This window comes from Erpetoichthys calabaricus, chromosome 6 (genome assembly GCF_900747795.2).
Source record: "Erpetoichthys calabaricus chromosome 6, fErpCal1.3, whole genome shotgun sequence".
NCBI lineage: Eukaryota > Metazoa > Chordata > Cladistia > Polypteriformes > Polypteridae > Erpetoichthys > Erpetoichthys calabaricus.
In genome coordinates this window covers 121,929,836-121,945,799 of record NC_041399.2, presented here as the reverse complement: position 1 = coordinate 121,945,799, position 15,964 = coordinate 121,929,836, and the positions used below count along the sequence as shown (strand labels likewise).

The window sequence follows — 15,964 nt, the reverse complement described above, 5'->3', positions numbered from 1 at the left end:
TTTCTGTGAGTGTGCCTTGCAAATGACTAAGGTTCCACCTAGAATTAGTTTCTGTGCTCAGTTTTGCTGGGATACATAGTGCCTACCCACAACTCTGTAATAATAATGGAAGTTCATAAAATTAATGAATGGATACCTGTTATGGAGCACCACTGCACAAAGAAAACAAGTTCCCACTGAGTGAGAAAGATATGAATAGTAATGACTATTGAACAGGAGGCTGTCAAATTTAACCATGTGTTAGTAAAGAGCTTGGAAATATAGAATGATCTCAGGGTTGTTTTAGCAAATTCTAAACATTGGCTGGCAGCACTAGTGTCATGAAGTAGAGTTTCAGGCGCATTAACAGGTTTAGCTGGAAATCAGCAGTTTAGTTCAAGAAACTCCATAAGGCAACATTAGCAAATGGCTGTCTCTTTTGATTTGAGACAGCACGTTAGTCAGCCAGAACACAAAGCAGGTCATACGTTAGACTTAGTAATTACGAAAGGACTAAAAGTTGATGTGAAGCAGATCATTAATGCTGGTCTATCAGACCATTTTCTTTTACTATTTAATATATAAATAATGATAGAAAATATTCATGAGAAGCATATTGTTAAAAAATGCTTCTTTGATTCATCAGCAGCTTCAAAATTTACAAAGATTCTTAGCAACCAGTCCGTTTGTAACGCTAACTACAATAGCGAGGATAATGTAAATAGTAAGATGGAAAATTTTAATACTAAGGTGAGAGCTGCTGCTGACATAGTTGCACCTGAAAAGACAATTAAAAAATCTTCTAGCATTGTTATACCATGGAAGACCCAAAGAGTGTCTGATTTAAAGAGAACATGCCGGAGAGCTGAGCATAAATGGAGAAAAACTAAACTAACTATCCACTATGAGATATTGAAGGTTAACATAACAGAATACAACAACTTAGTCCATCTTGAGAGGCACTGCTATTTCTCTAGAATTATAAATAACAGTGCTATGTGGAAGCCAGCCCGGACACAGACAGGCGGACACGTTGACGTCACCCACAACACGTTTATTATACATATTTCTATTATTTACAAGTCAATAAGTGCACCACAACACCCCAAATACTCCCCCAAAGTCCTGGCCAATACGAATGCCTTTCTCTTCTCTTCAGGCTGCCTCTTTCCCTCTCCACCCGAGCTGTGTCCTTCTCCTCACCCGACTCCAGCTTCCGAATGGAGGGAGGCAGCCCCTTTTATCATCACCTGGATGTGCTCCAGGTGCTCCCCAGCAATCTTCCACCGGCACTCTCCAGTGTGGCGGAAGTGCCGGCTGCGCACCCGGAAGCACTCCGGGTGTCCCCGCTTCTCTTCCCCCAGCACTTCCGGGTGTGGAGGAAGTGCTGAGGTCCAGGGCTCCAAAGGCATTGGGGCGCCCCCTGGCGGTGACCACGGGCCCCTACAGGGTCGAGCTTTAAAGCTCTGTACCCATGGTCCCTATAGCAACCAGGGTGGTCACCCCCATGTGGTCTGGAGGAGGCGCAAGCCCTCCCCCGGTCCTCTTGGGCATCCCGGCTGGGTACCACCCCCAGCCGCGTCCCACAGCTAGTAATCCCAGAGTCTTATTCTCTACAATTGATCATCTGCTAAATGCAGGTCACTCAATGGAATGCCTCCAAAATACTTCTAGTGAAATTTGAGGATATTGCTGTATTTTTCAATCAAAAAATGAATGATATTAGAAATAATATAGTACATCTCCCCAACACTGATCTTCTTAAGCCCCAGTACTCCATTATAAACACATTAAATTCTTTCACCAGGATAGATTTACATGATTTATATAAAATAATTTCTCAACTGAGACCCTCCACCTGTGTCCTTGACCCAATTCCAAAAAGTTTTTTCAAAGAAATATCCAGCGTACTAATTGACAGTATTCGTGACATAGTAAACGCGTCATTAGATATGGGGACCTTCCTAGACTGTCTTAAGACTGCTGTAGTTAAATCCCTACTCAAGAAAAATAATCTTGACTCCTCTGCTTTTGAAAATTTTAGACCTATTTCTAATTTGCCTTTCTTAAGTAAAATTCTAGAGAAGGTCATCATTATGCAGCTAAATGACCACCTCAATAAACATGCTATTCTTGATAAGTTTCAGTCAGGTTTCAGAACAAATCACAGTACAGAAACTGCACTCGTTAAAGTGGTAAATGACTTGCGGGTAAATGCAGATGGAGGCCATTTATCTGTTCTCATCCTCTTAGATCTGAGTGCCGCATTTGATACCACTGATCACAGTATTCTTAGAAATCGCCTAAATCAATGGGTGGTCCTCTCTGGCAGTGTCTTAAATTGGTTGAAAATTCTTTGTTAGTTGTGGTAATTATACTTCAATGACACATGATATTCTATATGGTGTTCCACAAGGCTCTATCCTGGGTCCGCTGCTCTTTTCGATTTACATGCTTCCATTAGGTCAGATTATCTCGGGGCATGACAGGAGCTACCACAGCTATGCTGATGACACACAACTGTATTTATCAATAGCACCTGATGACCTCGACTCTATTGATTCACTGACACAATGTCTTACTTGTGTTTCTGAATGGATGAGAAGTAATTTTCTCAAACTAAATAAAGAGAAAACTGAAATTTTAGTGATTGGCAATAATGGATATAATGAGGTTATTAGAAATAAACTTGAAGCATTAGGACTAAAAGTCAAGACAGAGGTAAAGAATTTAGGAGTAACTGTTGACTGTGACCTGAATTTTAAATCACATATTAATCAGATCACTAGGACAGCATTTTTTCTCCCTGGCCATCGGACCTTACTTTTATTCTATTAATTAGTGTTCTCTTATTTTAATTCTTATTTTGTCTTTTTTTCTCTTTCTTCATCATGTAAAGCACTTTGAGCTACATTATTTGTATGAAAATGTGCTATATGTATACATTTTGTTGTTGTTGTTGAAGCAATTTAAGAGTAATTTTCAAACACAAAATTACATTATGAATAAGGACCAGTAATTTAAAAATAATGTTGTGCCTGGAACTGGTACAGAGAAGCTGTTAGATGAAAATTAACAAAATTTTGTTGTACTGCTGTCTTTTTCTCCTTTTTTTCTCCTCTACTTAACCTTTTTAGTAGCTGGTCTACTGGATTTTCTAAATATGCATATACAGTATGTGATTATTTAATAAACCCTACTGACTACTTGTGATTTTGTTACTACTCTAGGAAATTGACACAGTTCTCATTTGTAAAGTAATCTAAAATATTCTTACCTTTGACTGTAAGCTGAGCAATAGATTTACTCTTGCCTGCAGTAAACTGCACAGGACCAGTCATACTGGTGCTGGTTTTTCTGAGGACAAGACGATGAGTTGTTCCACTGTGTTCGATTTCTGCATCAGAGCTGGGCTGTATAACCTCTCCACATAAAGTCCATTTGGGAGGTTTGATGTCTGCAACACCCAGCTCTATTTCAAAGCAGGCCTGTGCAGGCTCCGTTATCTCCACACTGCTTAGCTCTCTCACAATGGTAATAGCTTGTTCTGGACAGCAACAAAGTTGCAAACATATATAATATCAGTTAATCTTTTGCAAATGAATCCCATTTTAAAATGCTGTATTTTTAGCATCATGAGATGTTACAAATACAATGACTGATGTTCAAAATAAAATACAAAATATAATTTATCAATCCAACATGTGTAATGTATTCTCTAAATATATTAAACAAATTGCTTTAAAACCTTGATTCTTCTTTTTTATAAGTTCCAAAAATTGAAATCACTTTAGTTTATCAGCTAAGTCTGTTACATTGCAATTCAGATAAATATAAATCTGTGCAAATGTGTAGTTTTAAAATTAAGAAAACAGTCAGCCAGTAATCAGACCAGGCGTAAAGCCATTTCCAAACAATTTCAAGTACACCATTCTACAAAGAGAACGGTCATTTATAAATGGAGAACATTCAAGACACGTATCACTTTCCCAGGAGTGTCAGTGGTAAATTCACCAACAGACCAGACTGTATGAGCCTCTGAATAATTACAGACTCTAAAACTTGAAAGCAGTGGTCAATATTACAGAAAAATCTGAAAAAGACTGAACAAAATGAATATAATGTGGTGGTAGCTAGCAATAAGATAATTCTTTTTCAAAAGAACATGGTAGCATAGCTGAGATTAGCCAAATTCCATATGAAGTAACAAAAATTATTTCTGGAATGATGCCTGCAGGACAGATGACAACAAAATTAAGGTATTTAGTCATAATGCACATGCCTGTATGCAACCTGTTACTATAAAAACATTATAACTATAGTTAAGAACAGAGTTGGAGAAATGATTAATTGGCTTTAGCCAAAGGTCCCAAATGTCTCACATTCACTAGACCTTGCCCTCTAAATCAGGAAATACTAGAAGAAAATGATGCCATCTGGCTGATAGAGGAAGTTTTACCAAAATTGGATATAGCAACAGGAAAATAATCCTAAACATACCAGGAAGTATGAAACTGAAAAATACATGTTGCTCCCTGTTGTCAACTGATATTAGAAGTATCTAATGTTAGGACATCCTGTAGACTAGATCATTATGAGTTAGACCCTGATCATTTGAAACAATAGAATTTAAAGAGTGTATATATTACTTTTACACAATACAAACAAGTCAAAGTGTTGTATTTTTTTCCACATCAACAAAAAATGTTATTAAGTGAAACAGAAACATGTAAATACCAAAATGTTAACATAAACACAGTAGGAATGGTATGTCTAGTGTCCACTGCTGTACTGATGCAGATTTAGTATATGTGCTTTGTGTGATATGTTTTGAAGCATGTCAATTATTAAACATTAAAAAAAATGTAGCTTGCCTTCCACAAGTAGTTGTGCTGACGTTTTGTCATCAACAGCATCGCATGTATAGACATCTTCATCTGAAGAATCAACATTGTTAATGACAAGCTTTCTGTAGACACCCTCACTGATAAGCTCATATTTCTTGCTAGCTTTGATCTCTTTGTCCTTTCGATACCATTTCACTGGGGCATTTACATGAGACACTTGGCACTCTAGAATTCCTCTGTGCTTCTCCAAGGCAATCTTGTCTCGTAAGTGTTTGACAATCTTTACAGGTAACTCTGTATAGAAAAAATTTAAAGACAATATTCAGTCATTTTACTGTTTCATTCTAATCACAAAATTTATCCATGCATGTCAGGCGTTCAGATTTATTTACAAGTAGTAAAATACATAATTGTTTTTTGTAACTTCTGAATCCAGCAAAAACACACCAGTATGTTTTTAAACATGTGACACCACATGTAGAGGGAAGGTTGTCGCCAGATTACACACTAGGCGTCTTGTAGTTTGGGACCAACCAAGGTAAGACTTGAGAGAAGTCAGACGTGGAAACACAGATACAAAAATATGGCATTTCTAAGAAAACTAGTGGGTTTTATTTACAGGTGTACAAATCACAAAAGCAATGTCCCAAAAATAGTAAACAATATCAGTGATTATTGACAGTCCCAAAATAAAAATAATCTTCTTCGTCTTCTTTCAGTGGCTCCCATTAGGGGTCACCACAGTGGACCATCTTTTTCTAAATCTTCCTGTCCTCTTCATCTTGCTCCGTTACACCCACCACCTTCATATCCTTTCTTACCACATCCCTAAACATTCTTGTGGGCCTTCCTCTTTTCCTCTTACCTGGCAGCTCCATCCTTAACATCCTTCTCCCAATATATCCAGCATCTCTCCTCTGCATATCTCCAAACTAACAGAATCTTACAGCTCTGTCTTGCAACTTTCCAACCTGAGCTGACCCTCAAATGTACTCATTTCTAATCCCGTCAATCCTTGTCACACCCAATGCAAATCTTAACATATTTATCTCTGCCATCTCCAGCTGTCTTTTGTTTTTGGTCAGTCTTCCATCTCCAACCCTTATAACATAGCTGGTCTCACTTCCATCTTGTGGACCTTCCCTTTCACTCTTGCTGGTACTTGTCTGTCACAAATCACTGCTGACACTTTTCTCCACTCACTCTACCCTGCCTGCACTCTCTTCTTCACCTCTCTTCCACACTCCCCATTACGCTGTACTGTTGATCACAAGTATTTAAGCTCACCCACCTTCACCAACTCTATTCCCTGCATCCTCACCATTCCTCTGATCTCCCTGTCATTCACACATACATATTAGTCTGGTTCCTACTGACCTTCATTCCTTTTCTCTCTAGAGCATATCTCCACCTCTCCAGGGTCTCCTCAACCTGCTCCCTACTCTCACTACAGATCACAATGTCATCCACAAACATTATAGTCCACAGGGTCTCCTGTCTACTCTCATCTATCAACCTCTCCATCACCACTGCAAACAAGAAAGGGCTCAGAGTCAATATCCACCTCTACCTTGAATGCAACTATCACTCCTACTGCAGACCTAGCCACTGTCACAGTTCCCTTGTATATATCTTGTACCACTTTTACATACTTCTCTGCTACTGTCGATTTCCTCATACAATACCACAACTCCTCTCGAGGCACCCTGTCATATGCTTTCTCCAGGTCCACAAAGACACAATTCAGCTCCTTCTGGCCTTCTCTATGCTTCTCCAGAGCAAACATTGCATTTGTAGTAATCATTACCCCCCTTTTTAACCTAGCTCGCATGACTTCTTCCCATAACTTCTTGCTGTGGTTCATCAATTTTATTCCTCTGTAGTTACTACAGTTCTGCACATCCTCCTTATTCTTAAAAATTGGTACCAGTATACTTCTTCTCCAATCCTCAGGCATCCTATCACTTTCCAAGATTTTATTAAACAATCTGGTTAAAAACTCCACTTCTATCTCTCCTAAACACTTAAACACCTCCATGGTTCCACTGGTATGTCATCTGGACCAACAGCCTTCCCATTCTTCATACTCTTTGTAGCTGTCCTTACTTCCACCTTGCTATCTCCCCATAATCCAACCTTCACTCTCTATCTCATTCTCTTCATTCATCAGCTTCTCAAAGTACTCATACCATCTGCTCAACACACTCTCTTCACATATGAGTATGTTTTCATCTTTATCTTTCATTACCCTATCCTGCTACACATCTTTCCTAGCTCAGTCCCTAGCCAATCGGTATAGGTCCTTTTCTCCCTCCTTAGTGTCCAACCTTTCATACCACTCATCATACGCCATTTCTTTAGCCTTTGCCACCTCTCTCTTCACCTTATCCATGATCCTTGTACTCCTGTCTAATTTCTGCATCTCTCTGACTATCCCACTTCTTCTTCAAAAACCTCTTCCTCTGTAGATAGATAGATAGATAGATAGATAGATAGATAGATAGATAGATAGATAGATAGATAGATAGATAGATAGATAGATAGATAGATAGATAGATAGATAGATAGATAGATAGATAGATAGATAGATAGATAGATAGATACTTTATTAATCCCAATGGGAAATTCACAAGTATAGTCTATAGTCTACTGTACTTCCCAATCCACCACCAGGTTTCCTTATCCTTCCTTTGTCCAGATGTCACACCAAGCACCCTTCTTGCTGACATCCCTGGTACTTGCTATAGTTGCCCAGCTGTCTGGTAACTCTTCACTGCCACCCAGTGCCTGTCCTCCTCCCTGAACTCAACCTTATAGTACTCCTTTTTCAACTTGTACCATTTGATCCTTGGTTCTATCCTAACTCACCCCCTCTTATTAATATCCAATATCATCCCACAGACCACTATCCTAAGCTGCCTAACTATGCTTCCCCTGCCACCACTTTGCAGTCTCCAATCTCCTTCAAAATAACTCTCCCGCACAGGATATAATCTACCTGTGTGATTCTTTCTTCACCCTTGTATGTCACCCTGGTTTCCTCCCTCTCTTAAAATACGTATTCACCACAGCCATGTACATTCTTTTTGCAAAATGCACTACCGTCTGACCTTCTGCATTCCTCTCCTTGACACCATTCCTACTCTTCACCTCTTCATCTCCTCTGTTCCCTTCACCAACATGTCCATTGAAATCCGCTACAATCAACACTCTCTCTCCCTTTGGTACACTTTCCACCGTTTCATGCAACTCACCCCATAAATCTTCTTTCTCATCCATCACACACCAAATCTGGGGCATATGCACTAACAACATTTATCATCACACCGTCAATTTCCAGCTTCATAATCATCACTCTGTCTGACACTCTTCACCTCCAGAACACTCCTGACATATATACTGTTCCTTTGTTGTTGTTAACCCAGGCCTTGATCAATCTGATATGGAAATCTTTATTGTTGTCTTCATATTGATTTGGCAAAATTTTACCTTCCTTTTGGCCCTTCCTGATGTAACCCTCCCCATTTATCCAGGCTTGGGATCTGCACAAAGAAACACACTGGTTTGTGCATTCCCTGTGGCTAAGTTCCCAAAGAGAAAATAATCAAAGACAAAAAGAATGTATATACACAAAAACTGTAGTCTTCGTAAATATAAGTCCTTTCGATAAATCCCAAAAATATTTACAAGAAGATAAAAAATGTTCATACAAGAAAAACAAAAAGTGCACCACAAACCCAAACTAAACTATAACTAGGAAATATCTATATTTATATTTATAACCAAAGGAAAATATGTAAAAATAAGCACAAGCCACAATGCTTGGTAAAGTGAAAGAACTGTTATACCAAACTCACGCACCCTATGACTTAATCACAAAGACCACCCCTAGAGGCAGGAAATGCCCTTTTAAATTGGGGTATAAAACTTACAACTAATCCTGCGTCATGCTGCTCTCTTTCTCTAATAGCGACTGATTCAGCTGCATTCCACATATGTGATGTGCTGAAATCCTTCGAGGACCATAATAAAAAGCAAAGTGCAGGCACAAGCATGAGTGCACCCACGACATGCTTCCATCGGACAAGCTGATGCCTTCTTACGGAAAGTAAGTTACTTTCCTTGTAACCTTACATTGGGACTTTCTCTTGGGATCCCCCGGCAGGTGAATTACCACAAAACAATCCACTATGTTTAATTCAGGAAAGTGGAGTCTATGGCATATCTTGGCAGCACTAAGTAAAATAATAGGGACAAGTCCTGGACAGAAAGTTAGTCTATCACTGGGATCTTCACACACATATCCACATGCAGTTTAAACCTAATTATTGACCTAAAACATTTGTCTAACCAAAGTCAGCGGCACCCTGGAACAATTTTATTTTCATTTTTCGCTCTTAACAATTATGCTTGCATTAACTTCAGAAACTTGATATTGGAGATTTTCACCTGGTTTTCTTATTAGTTTTGCCTTACATACAATATTTTAAATAATTGCACCAGTTTACACAGGGATTCAAGTACAAACTTTTGTTGGATCACACATAGGCATTCAGTTGACATAACTAAACACAATCTCAAAACCAACTTATCCAATTAGAGTATTTTTTTTCAACGGTTTTGTGGACAACTGGGATATTTTCTAGGAGAGTCCATGTTTCTAATGAAAAGATGGTTTGCCTCTAAGCAAATTGAGCACCATATTGACAATATCTCGAAGATAATCTGTCTTTCTTGACTACGTAACTTTAGTCCCAATGTTTTTTATAATGCTGTGTTAGGATGTGATAATTCTACAGTGAGTTCTCATTTAGATGTGCACTGTATTAGTACTATAATAACAGACCACAGTCTAAATAAAAAACCAGGACAAAGAAGTACAAATTTGAATAACTGCCATTTCACCTACAGATGTTAGAACTATAACAACAGATTATAGATTAAATAAAACATCCACACAAAACGGCATAAACACAAATAACTTAATTACCATTTCAAGTTGCGGATTCAGCTCTACTCTTCCGAGACCTTAAATGTGGCTTTACTTCATTTTAGACTGTTAACCAGCAAGACATTTTACATTAATGATCTCATCAGTGATAGGAAAATTGACTTTCCTACACTAATTGAAATGTGGCTTGGCTGTGATGGCGCGGCAGTGTTAACTGAAGCAGCTCCTCTGAATTACAGCTTTGCTCTTGGTTTACCAAGGCAAAAAGGTGGTGGTTTGGTGAGTATTTACTTGAGCCGATTAAACTGTAAAGATGCCGGTTTTGGTACTTTTGCGTCTTTTGAGTATCTTGCCATGGTTATTCAAGTAGTGTCTCAGTCTTTTTAAAGATTGTTTATATACCTCCAAAATATAATGCATCATTTATTAAGGAATTCTCAGAATTCGTATCTATAATAATGATTAACTATGGGAGGTTCCAAATTGTACATGATTTAAATTTTCATGTGGATAACCAATGTGACCCAAAAGCAAGAGAATTGAAGAACTTACTAGACTCTTTTGATGTTAAGACAACACATCAGCCAGTCCAGACATAAGGGAGAATACTCACTGAATTTTAGGTATCAAGGCAATTGTGTTAGGCAGTGCTTTGGACAGGGCAGAATATTTCATGTAATTTTTTAATTTTTTTTTTTTATTATTACAAAACAATAATATAAAAAAGTTAAGTGTGTACCTAAAGAATTACATACGCTTCCAGTACCGTATTTATATACTACCTTTAAAATGTTATGAAATAAAATTGTCATTTAAAGGTTTAATATTTAGTATTACATGGTTCACAGCAATATGTCACATGTCATTACATAGCACTTGATTTATACATACTGATGTAGATGCAGGGGAGTGGGAGGAAAGGGGGTTGGGAGAGGGTTTTACAGCAGTCCTGGGGTAATGCTAGAGACAATTTGTGAAGGTAAAAATTACGCTCGCTCCCTTTTATTTTCATTTCATGTTTCTGTAAGAAGATTGAATCAAAGTCATAACACATAATAGTTATTTTAATTATCTTTGAGTGACACTAAAACCAAAATAAGTCTCTAGTACCTCTGTATTGCCAGGTAGCTTACAGTACTGACTGCCTTAATATAATGACAGTAAATTTGCTTATTTATGCTAAAACATAACAAAAGTAATGTATGGTGTCAGTTTTTAAGTGAGATAGCAGCTATGGTGATCTTTTATAGTGTGCCAGGAGCAAAGGAGTAGGTAGAGCAGTGTTTTCCAGTCATTTTTCTATGGTGGCACACTTTTTGTAACCCAAAAAAATCCCAATGGCAAACTGCAATTCCACCAACCACAAAAGCATTAAATCTATACAAGTACTAAACTGTCCGAAGAGATGGCCCGGTGGGGGAGTTCAGCAACAAAAAAAAAACACCTCAGAAGTTTTTGTTTGGGCACACAGCAATTGTGTAGAGTAAAATTGTTGATGGTGATGAACAATTCTCTAGTACCACATTCTAATTTGAAGTAGTCTGAGAAAGTCTGGACTGGTATACAGTAGTTTGATCCATGCACATATGTTAGGGTCAAACCCAAGTTTATGTGAAGTGTTGAATAGGTAATCCCATTCAACCATATTAAATGTTTTTTATGCATCCAAAGATAATAAGATCTCTGGAGTGTTGGACTTTATGGGTGAATATATTACATTAAATATGCATTAAAGATTGGAAGCCAAATGCATACCTTTAATAAGAATGGTTTGGTCTTGTGATGTTACTGAAGGGAAAACTTTCTCAAGCCTTCTTGCTAGGACTTTGGAGAGTATCTTAACATCATTATTCAGAGGTGAGTTTGGTCTGTATGATGCACATTGTAATAAGTCCTTATTTTTCTTAGAAAAAATAGTAATTAATGATTGGCGAAAAGTTTGAGGTAGAATTTTACTGTCTCTGGCTTAAATAAAAGTTGCTAATAAAAGGGAAGGTAACTTGATTGAAATTTTTTTTGTAAAATTCAGCAGGGTAGCCATCAGGACCTGGTGCTTTCCCACTCTGAATTGTGTTTATAGCCTCTAGTAATTCTGATAGTGTCAGAGGTTTATCCAATTCCTCTGCACTGAGAGTATCTTGCTGTGGTATTCATAATGTATCAAAAAACGCATTAGATTGTGTCTTATATTTTTTAAACTGAGTAGAATATAAGGACTTATGGTAGTCTCTAAATGTGTGTATTATATTTTTATGGCCAATTATTCTATCTCTGTCTGTGTTGGTGATTACCAATATTGCATTGCGAACTTCCTGCATGTGGATTTGTTGAGCTAAGATTTTATTAGTGTTCTCTCAATGCTCATAGTAATGATGTCGTAATTTAAAAATGAGTTGTTCTGTTTCTTTTGTCGTCAAAAGGTTTAGTTCTGATTGCAAAGCCTGTCTTTTCCTAAAAAGTGCCTCATTTGGAGACCTGGCATGTCCTTGATCTATTCTGGTAATTTCACTGATTAACTCTGAGGCCTTAATGGTTTCCAATTTATTTTTGTGGGAGAGATATGAGATAATTTGTCTTCTTAAAAATGCCATCAGAGTTTTCCAGAATATTCCTGCAGAAAACTGAGGATGCATCTGTCTCTAAAATAAATCAATTTGCTTGGATATAAATTCTTTACCACTCTTGTCAGCTAATAACAGGGGGTTAAGACACCAGCTGCGAGATGAGTATGTGGGGCATGATCAGCGGGGCATGGTCGGAGATAACAATAGCATCATATTTGCAAGATTTGATCACTGCAAGAAACCGTTATCTATAAAGAAATAAGCAATTCTTGAGTAACAATGATGTACTGGTGAGTTGAAGGAATATGTTCTTAAGTATGGATTTAGAAATCTCCATGGGTCTGATAAGTTATGATCAATTAGAAATTGTGTGATTATTTTTGCAGTGTTAGATGTTGTCACCCCGTATCTGAAGACCTATCCTGGTCTGGATTTAAAACACAATTAAAGTCTCCGGCAATTACAATTTTATGAGTGTTCAAGTTAGAAATCGATGCAAATACATTTTGGATAATGTCTCTATCATCCACATTGGGCCCGTATATATTTATCAAAATCACTTTGCAATTAAATAAATTATCCATCACCATCACATATCGCCCTTCAGGATCAGATACTACATCTGATACTGCAAATGAAAAATTCTATGAAATAAGATTCCTATGCCTCTAGTGTTCTTTGTATAGCTGGAGTTGAGTATTTGGCCAGTCCAGTCTCTTGGCAACTGAAACTGATCCTTAAATTGATTAAGTGAGTCTCCTGTAAAAATATTATCTTGGCATTTAGACCTGTTAGGTGAGAGAATACTTTCTTCCTCTTTAATTTGTGATTAAGACCTCTGACATTCCAGCTCAAAATGTTCACTGTTTGGTCATGGAGACATTGTTTCTGAACTTTTGTTGTCATTTAATAATCTTAAATTAAGGTCGTACATTATTGCATATGATAGCTTTAACCTTAATTTCCAATATTGCTAGGAGTTATGACTATGAAACCTATTGTTGTGTTGGCACTTACAGTTGTGAGGACGAAAAGGATAGATCAGAAATAGCTCACTCTCTTTCTCTCCTCCCACAAGCCCCCCATTTTGGCTCCCCAAGTGAGGCTAGACCACTCTTCACAAAGTCCCAGTCCTCTGACATGCCTAGAGACAGAGCACATCCAGAATAAAACAAGCCCCCAAGCAGTGGTGTAGAAGGTAGTAGAGTAGAGATATCTATTGGCAATACAGTCCAAATACTGTAAACCTAGAATATAATCTTGAACAGGCTTGAAAGAATAAAGAGTATGATGTTAAACAGTACCCATGGAGATGTAGATAATGTATGCTAGTACAATCCTAATACAATAAAACCAGGGTTGTGGTGTTAAACAGTCCCGTTTGGGGGAAAAAATGATAATGTGTGTGTATGTGTATGTGATTATGGGACATATCTGGTCCTCCAGAATGTTAAATGAATGACATACTGTATAAACAATACAAATGTTTTCTTCACGCTCATCAAGATTTTGGCAAAAGTTGACGGCAAGACAAAGCTGCATGCAATGTTTTTTTTTTTATGCCTCCAAATGCGCATCCGACCGAACTCAAGTGGTGAAAGCCCATGTGGATGGTCTGATTCGCTGCAATAAGCAGAAAAGCAGAAAAATCTGTGCTCACCTGATGCTACAAACGGCAGAAAAACGCTCAGTTCAGACATCCATGTGGACATTGCCTTAGGATCATTTCTTAAGTTTAAACTATGCCATGTTAGATGCGATTAATTGTGATTAATTACATTAATTTATGTGATTAGTTAGTTCATTTTTTTAATCGATTCCCAATCATATACATATGACTTTTTTATTGAGCCTTGTTACACAGTAATTAAATAAAACTTTAATATTATCCCTCTTGCTGTTTTTTGTTTTATAAATCTTTTATAATAAAAGTTTCTGAAAAAGAGCAAAAAAGTACACTTTATTTGTCTTAGCAGCAACTGAGAGAAATTACTTAATCTTCTCAAAGCACAAAACTTAGAAAAATGTTTTCAGTAAAATACAGGAAAAAATACTATGTTAACATAACAAAGATTTGAGACCAGCTTAAATGCAGTCTGATGTTTGATACAGTATTTCATGCTTAGTCTAATTTTGTTTTTGTCAAAAAAGGAACATGAATAATATACTGTATGTAAGAAATAAGTTTTGTAACTCTGACGTAAACAATTTCCTTTTTACGTCTGCATTTGTTTAGAAATAGCCACTTTGTGAATTTTGAATCAGCTTTTTTCTATTGTAGAGATAGTGTAGTCTAAATCTTAATGAGGATAGAACACAAAATGATTTTGATTAACAGAATATGTGACAAGTTAATTTTGTTTTCTTGAAGTAACTAATAAACTCTCATCAGTGAACATGTACAAAATAAAAAGTGGAACATTTGACTTTCACTAAACCGTAGAAGAATAAATACAATATAATCTTTATCTGTGTTTTTCCTTATTTTCCTTTTATTGTGATTTGTAATGAACATCATAAAATGCTGCATCATTTTGACACAGGGGGTAGGATTGATGCTTTATGGATCCAACATCCTGGTTGTGAATCCAGCACCTGGCCATTGACCGTGTGAAATCTGCATTTCTCCTTTCATTTGTAAAACCCTATTCATTTCTCCAATTTTCTTCACACATATCAAAGACTGTTAGAATAATTCAGAATTCCAAAATGGCCCTCTGTGTGGGTGAGTTTGGGTTTGAGTGGGGCACAGTAATGGACTAGCACTCTGTACATGGCTGATTCCAAGGTTGTGCTCAGTGCATTGGTGATAGTCTCTGGACTATTGAGACCCTGAATTTGGTTTAGTGGGTTTGAGAATGTTACTGTGTAATATGTTCAACCAATGGTAGAGGAGCAGTATTTATTTATGAAATATTTTATACAGTACCCACCTACTTTAAAATACAAAACACTGTGTGTTTGACTGAAACTGGAACCTTTCTGTACTCTGACTATCTCTTCCTCTGATACTGATTATAAATTTCATAGCTTTGAACGTATTTATTGCTATTTTTTCACATAACCTTTGTCTTTTGTACATGACCTTTGGGGGTCAGAGTACACAGTCAGCTATTGTACAGTGCCCCTGAGCAATTTTCAGGTTAAAGATCTTTTTCAAGGGCCCAACAGAGTAGGATCCTTTCTGGCAATAATGGGATTTGAACCAACAACCTTCCACATACCAGTGTAGATCCTTATCCACAAAGCCACCACTCCACCCAAAAAGAGGTACCTCTTTACTGAATACTAAATATTTTTTAAAAAGCATCATAATGTAAATGGAACCTACTCTGTAAAAAATCTGTAATAATAATCTGATGTTTTAAATTTGGTTGGGGCAGTGTTGGCATGTCGCTCAAATTATAATAATCAAATGCTGAGACTGCCTTTACTATTTGCCCATGGTTGAACAAAAATATACCCTTTCAAATTAAAAAAGCCTGATTTACACTTTGTAAAGTGGGATATTCAGTCATTTTGTTTTTATAGGCAGACTGCAAGAATCATGGACTAAGTACCTCCAACACTACTGCTTGAAAATCATTATTGTATTGTTTCAGAATTTTTATTCAATTTTCTTC

The 15,964-nt window shown here is 37.2% G+C and overlaps 1 protein-coding gene across 1 annotated transcript in view; it reads right to left on the bottom strand.

The window, feature by feature from the left end:
• obscnb (obscurin, cytoskeletal calmodulin and titin-interacting RhoGEF b) overlaps nucleotides 1–15,964 on the bottom strand; it is a 565,304-nt gene that overhangs the window by 353,238 nt on the left and 196,102 nt on the right. The window contains exons 27-28 of the mRNA XM_051928767.1: nucleotides 4,854–5,120; nucleotides 3,257–3,526 (exon numbers count right to left, since the gene is read on the bottom strand). Of these exons, the coding sequence (XP_051784727.1) occupies nucleotides 3,257–3,526; nucleotides 4,854–5,120 (537 nt within the window). The remainder of the gene's footprint in view (nucleotides 1–3,256; nucleotides 3,527–4,853; nucleotides 5,121–15,964) is intronic.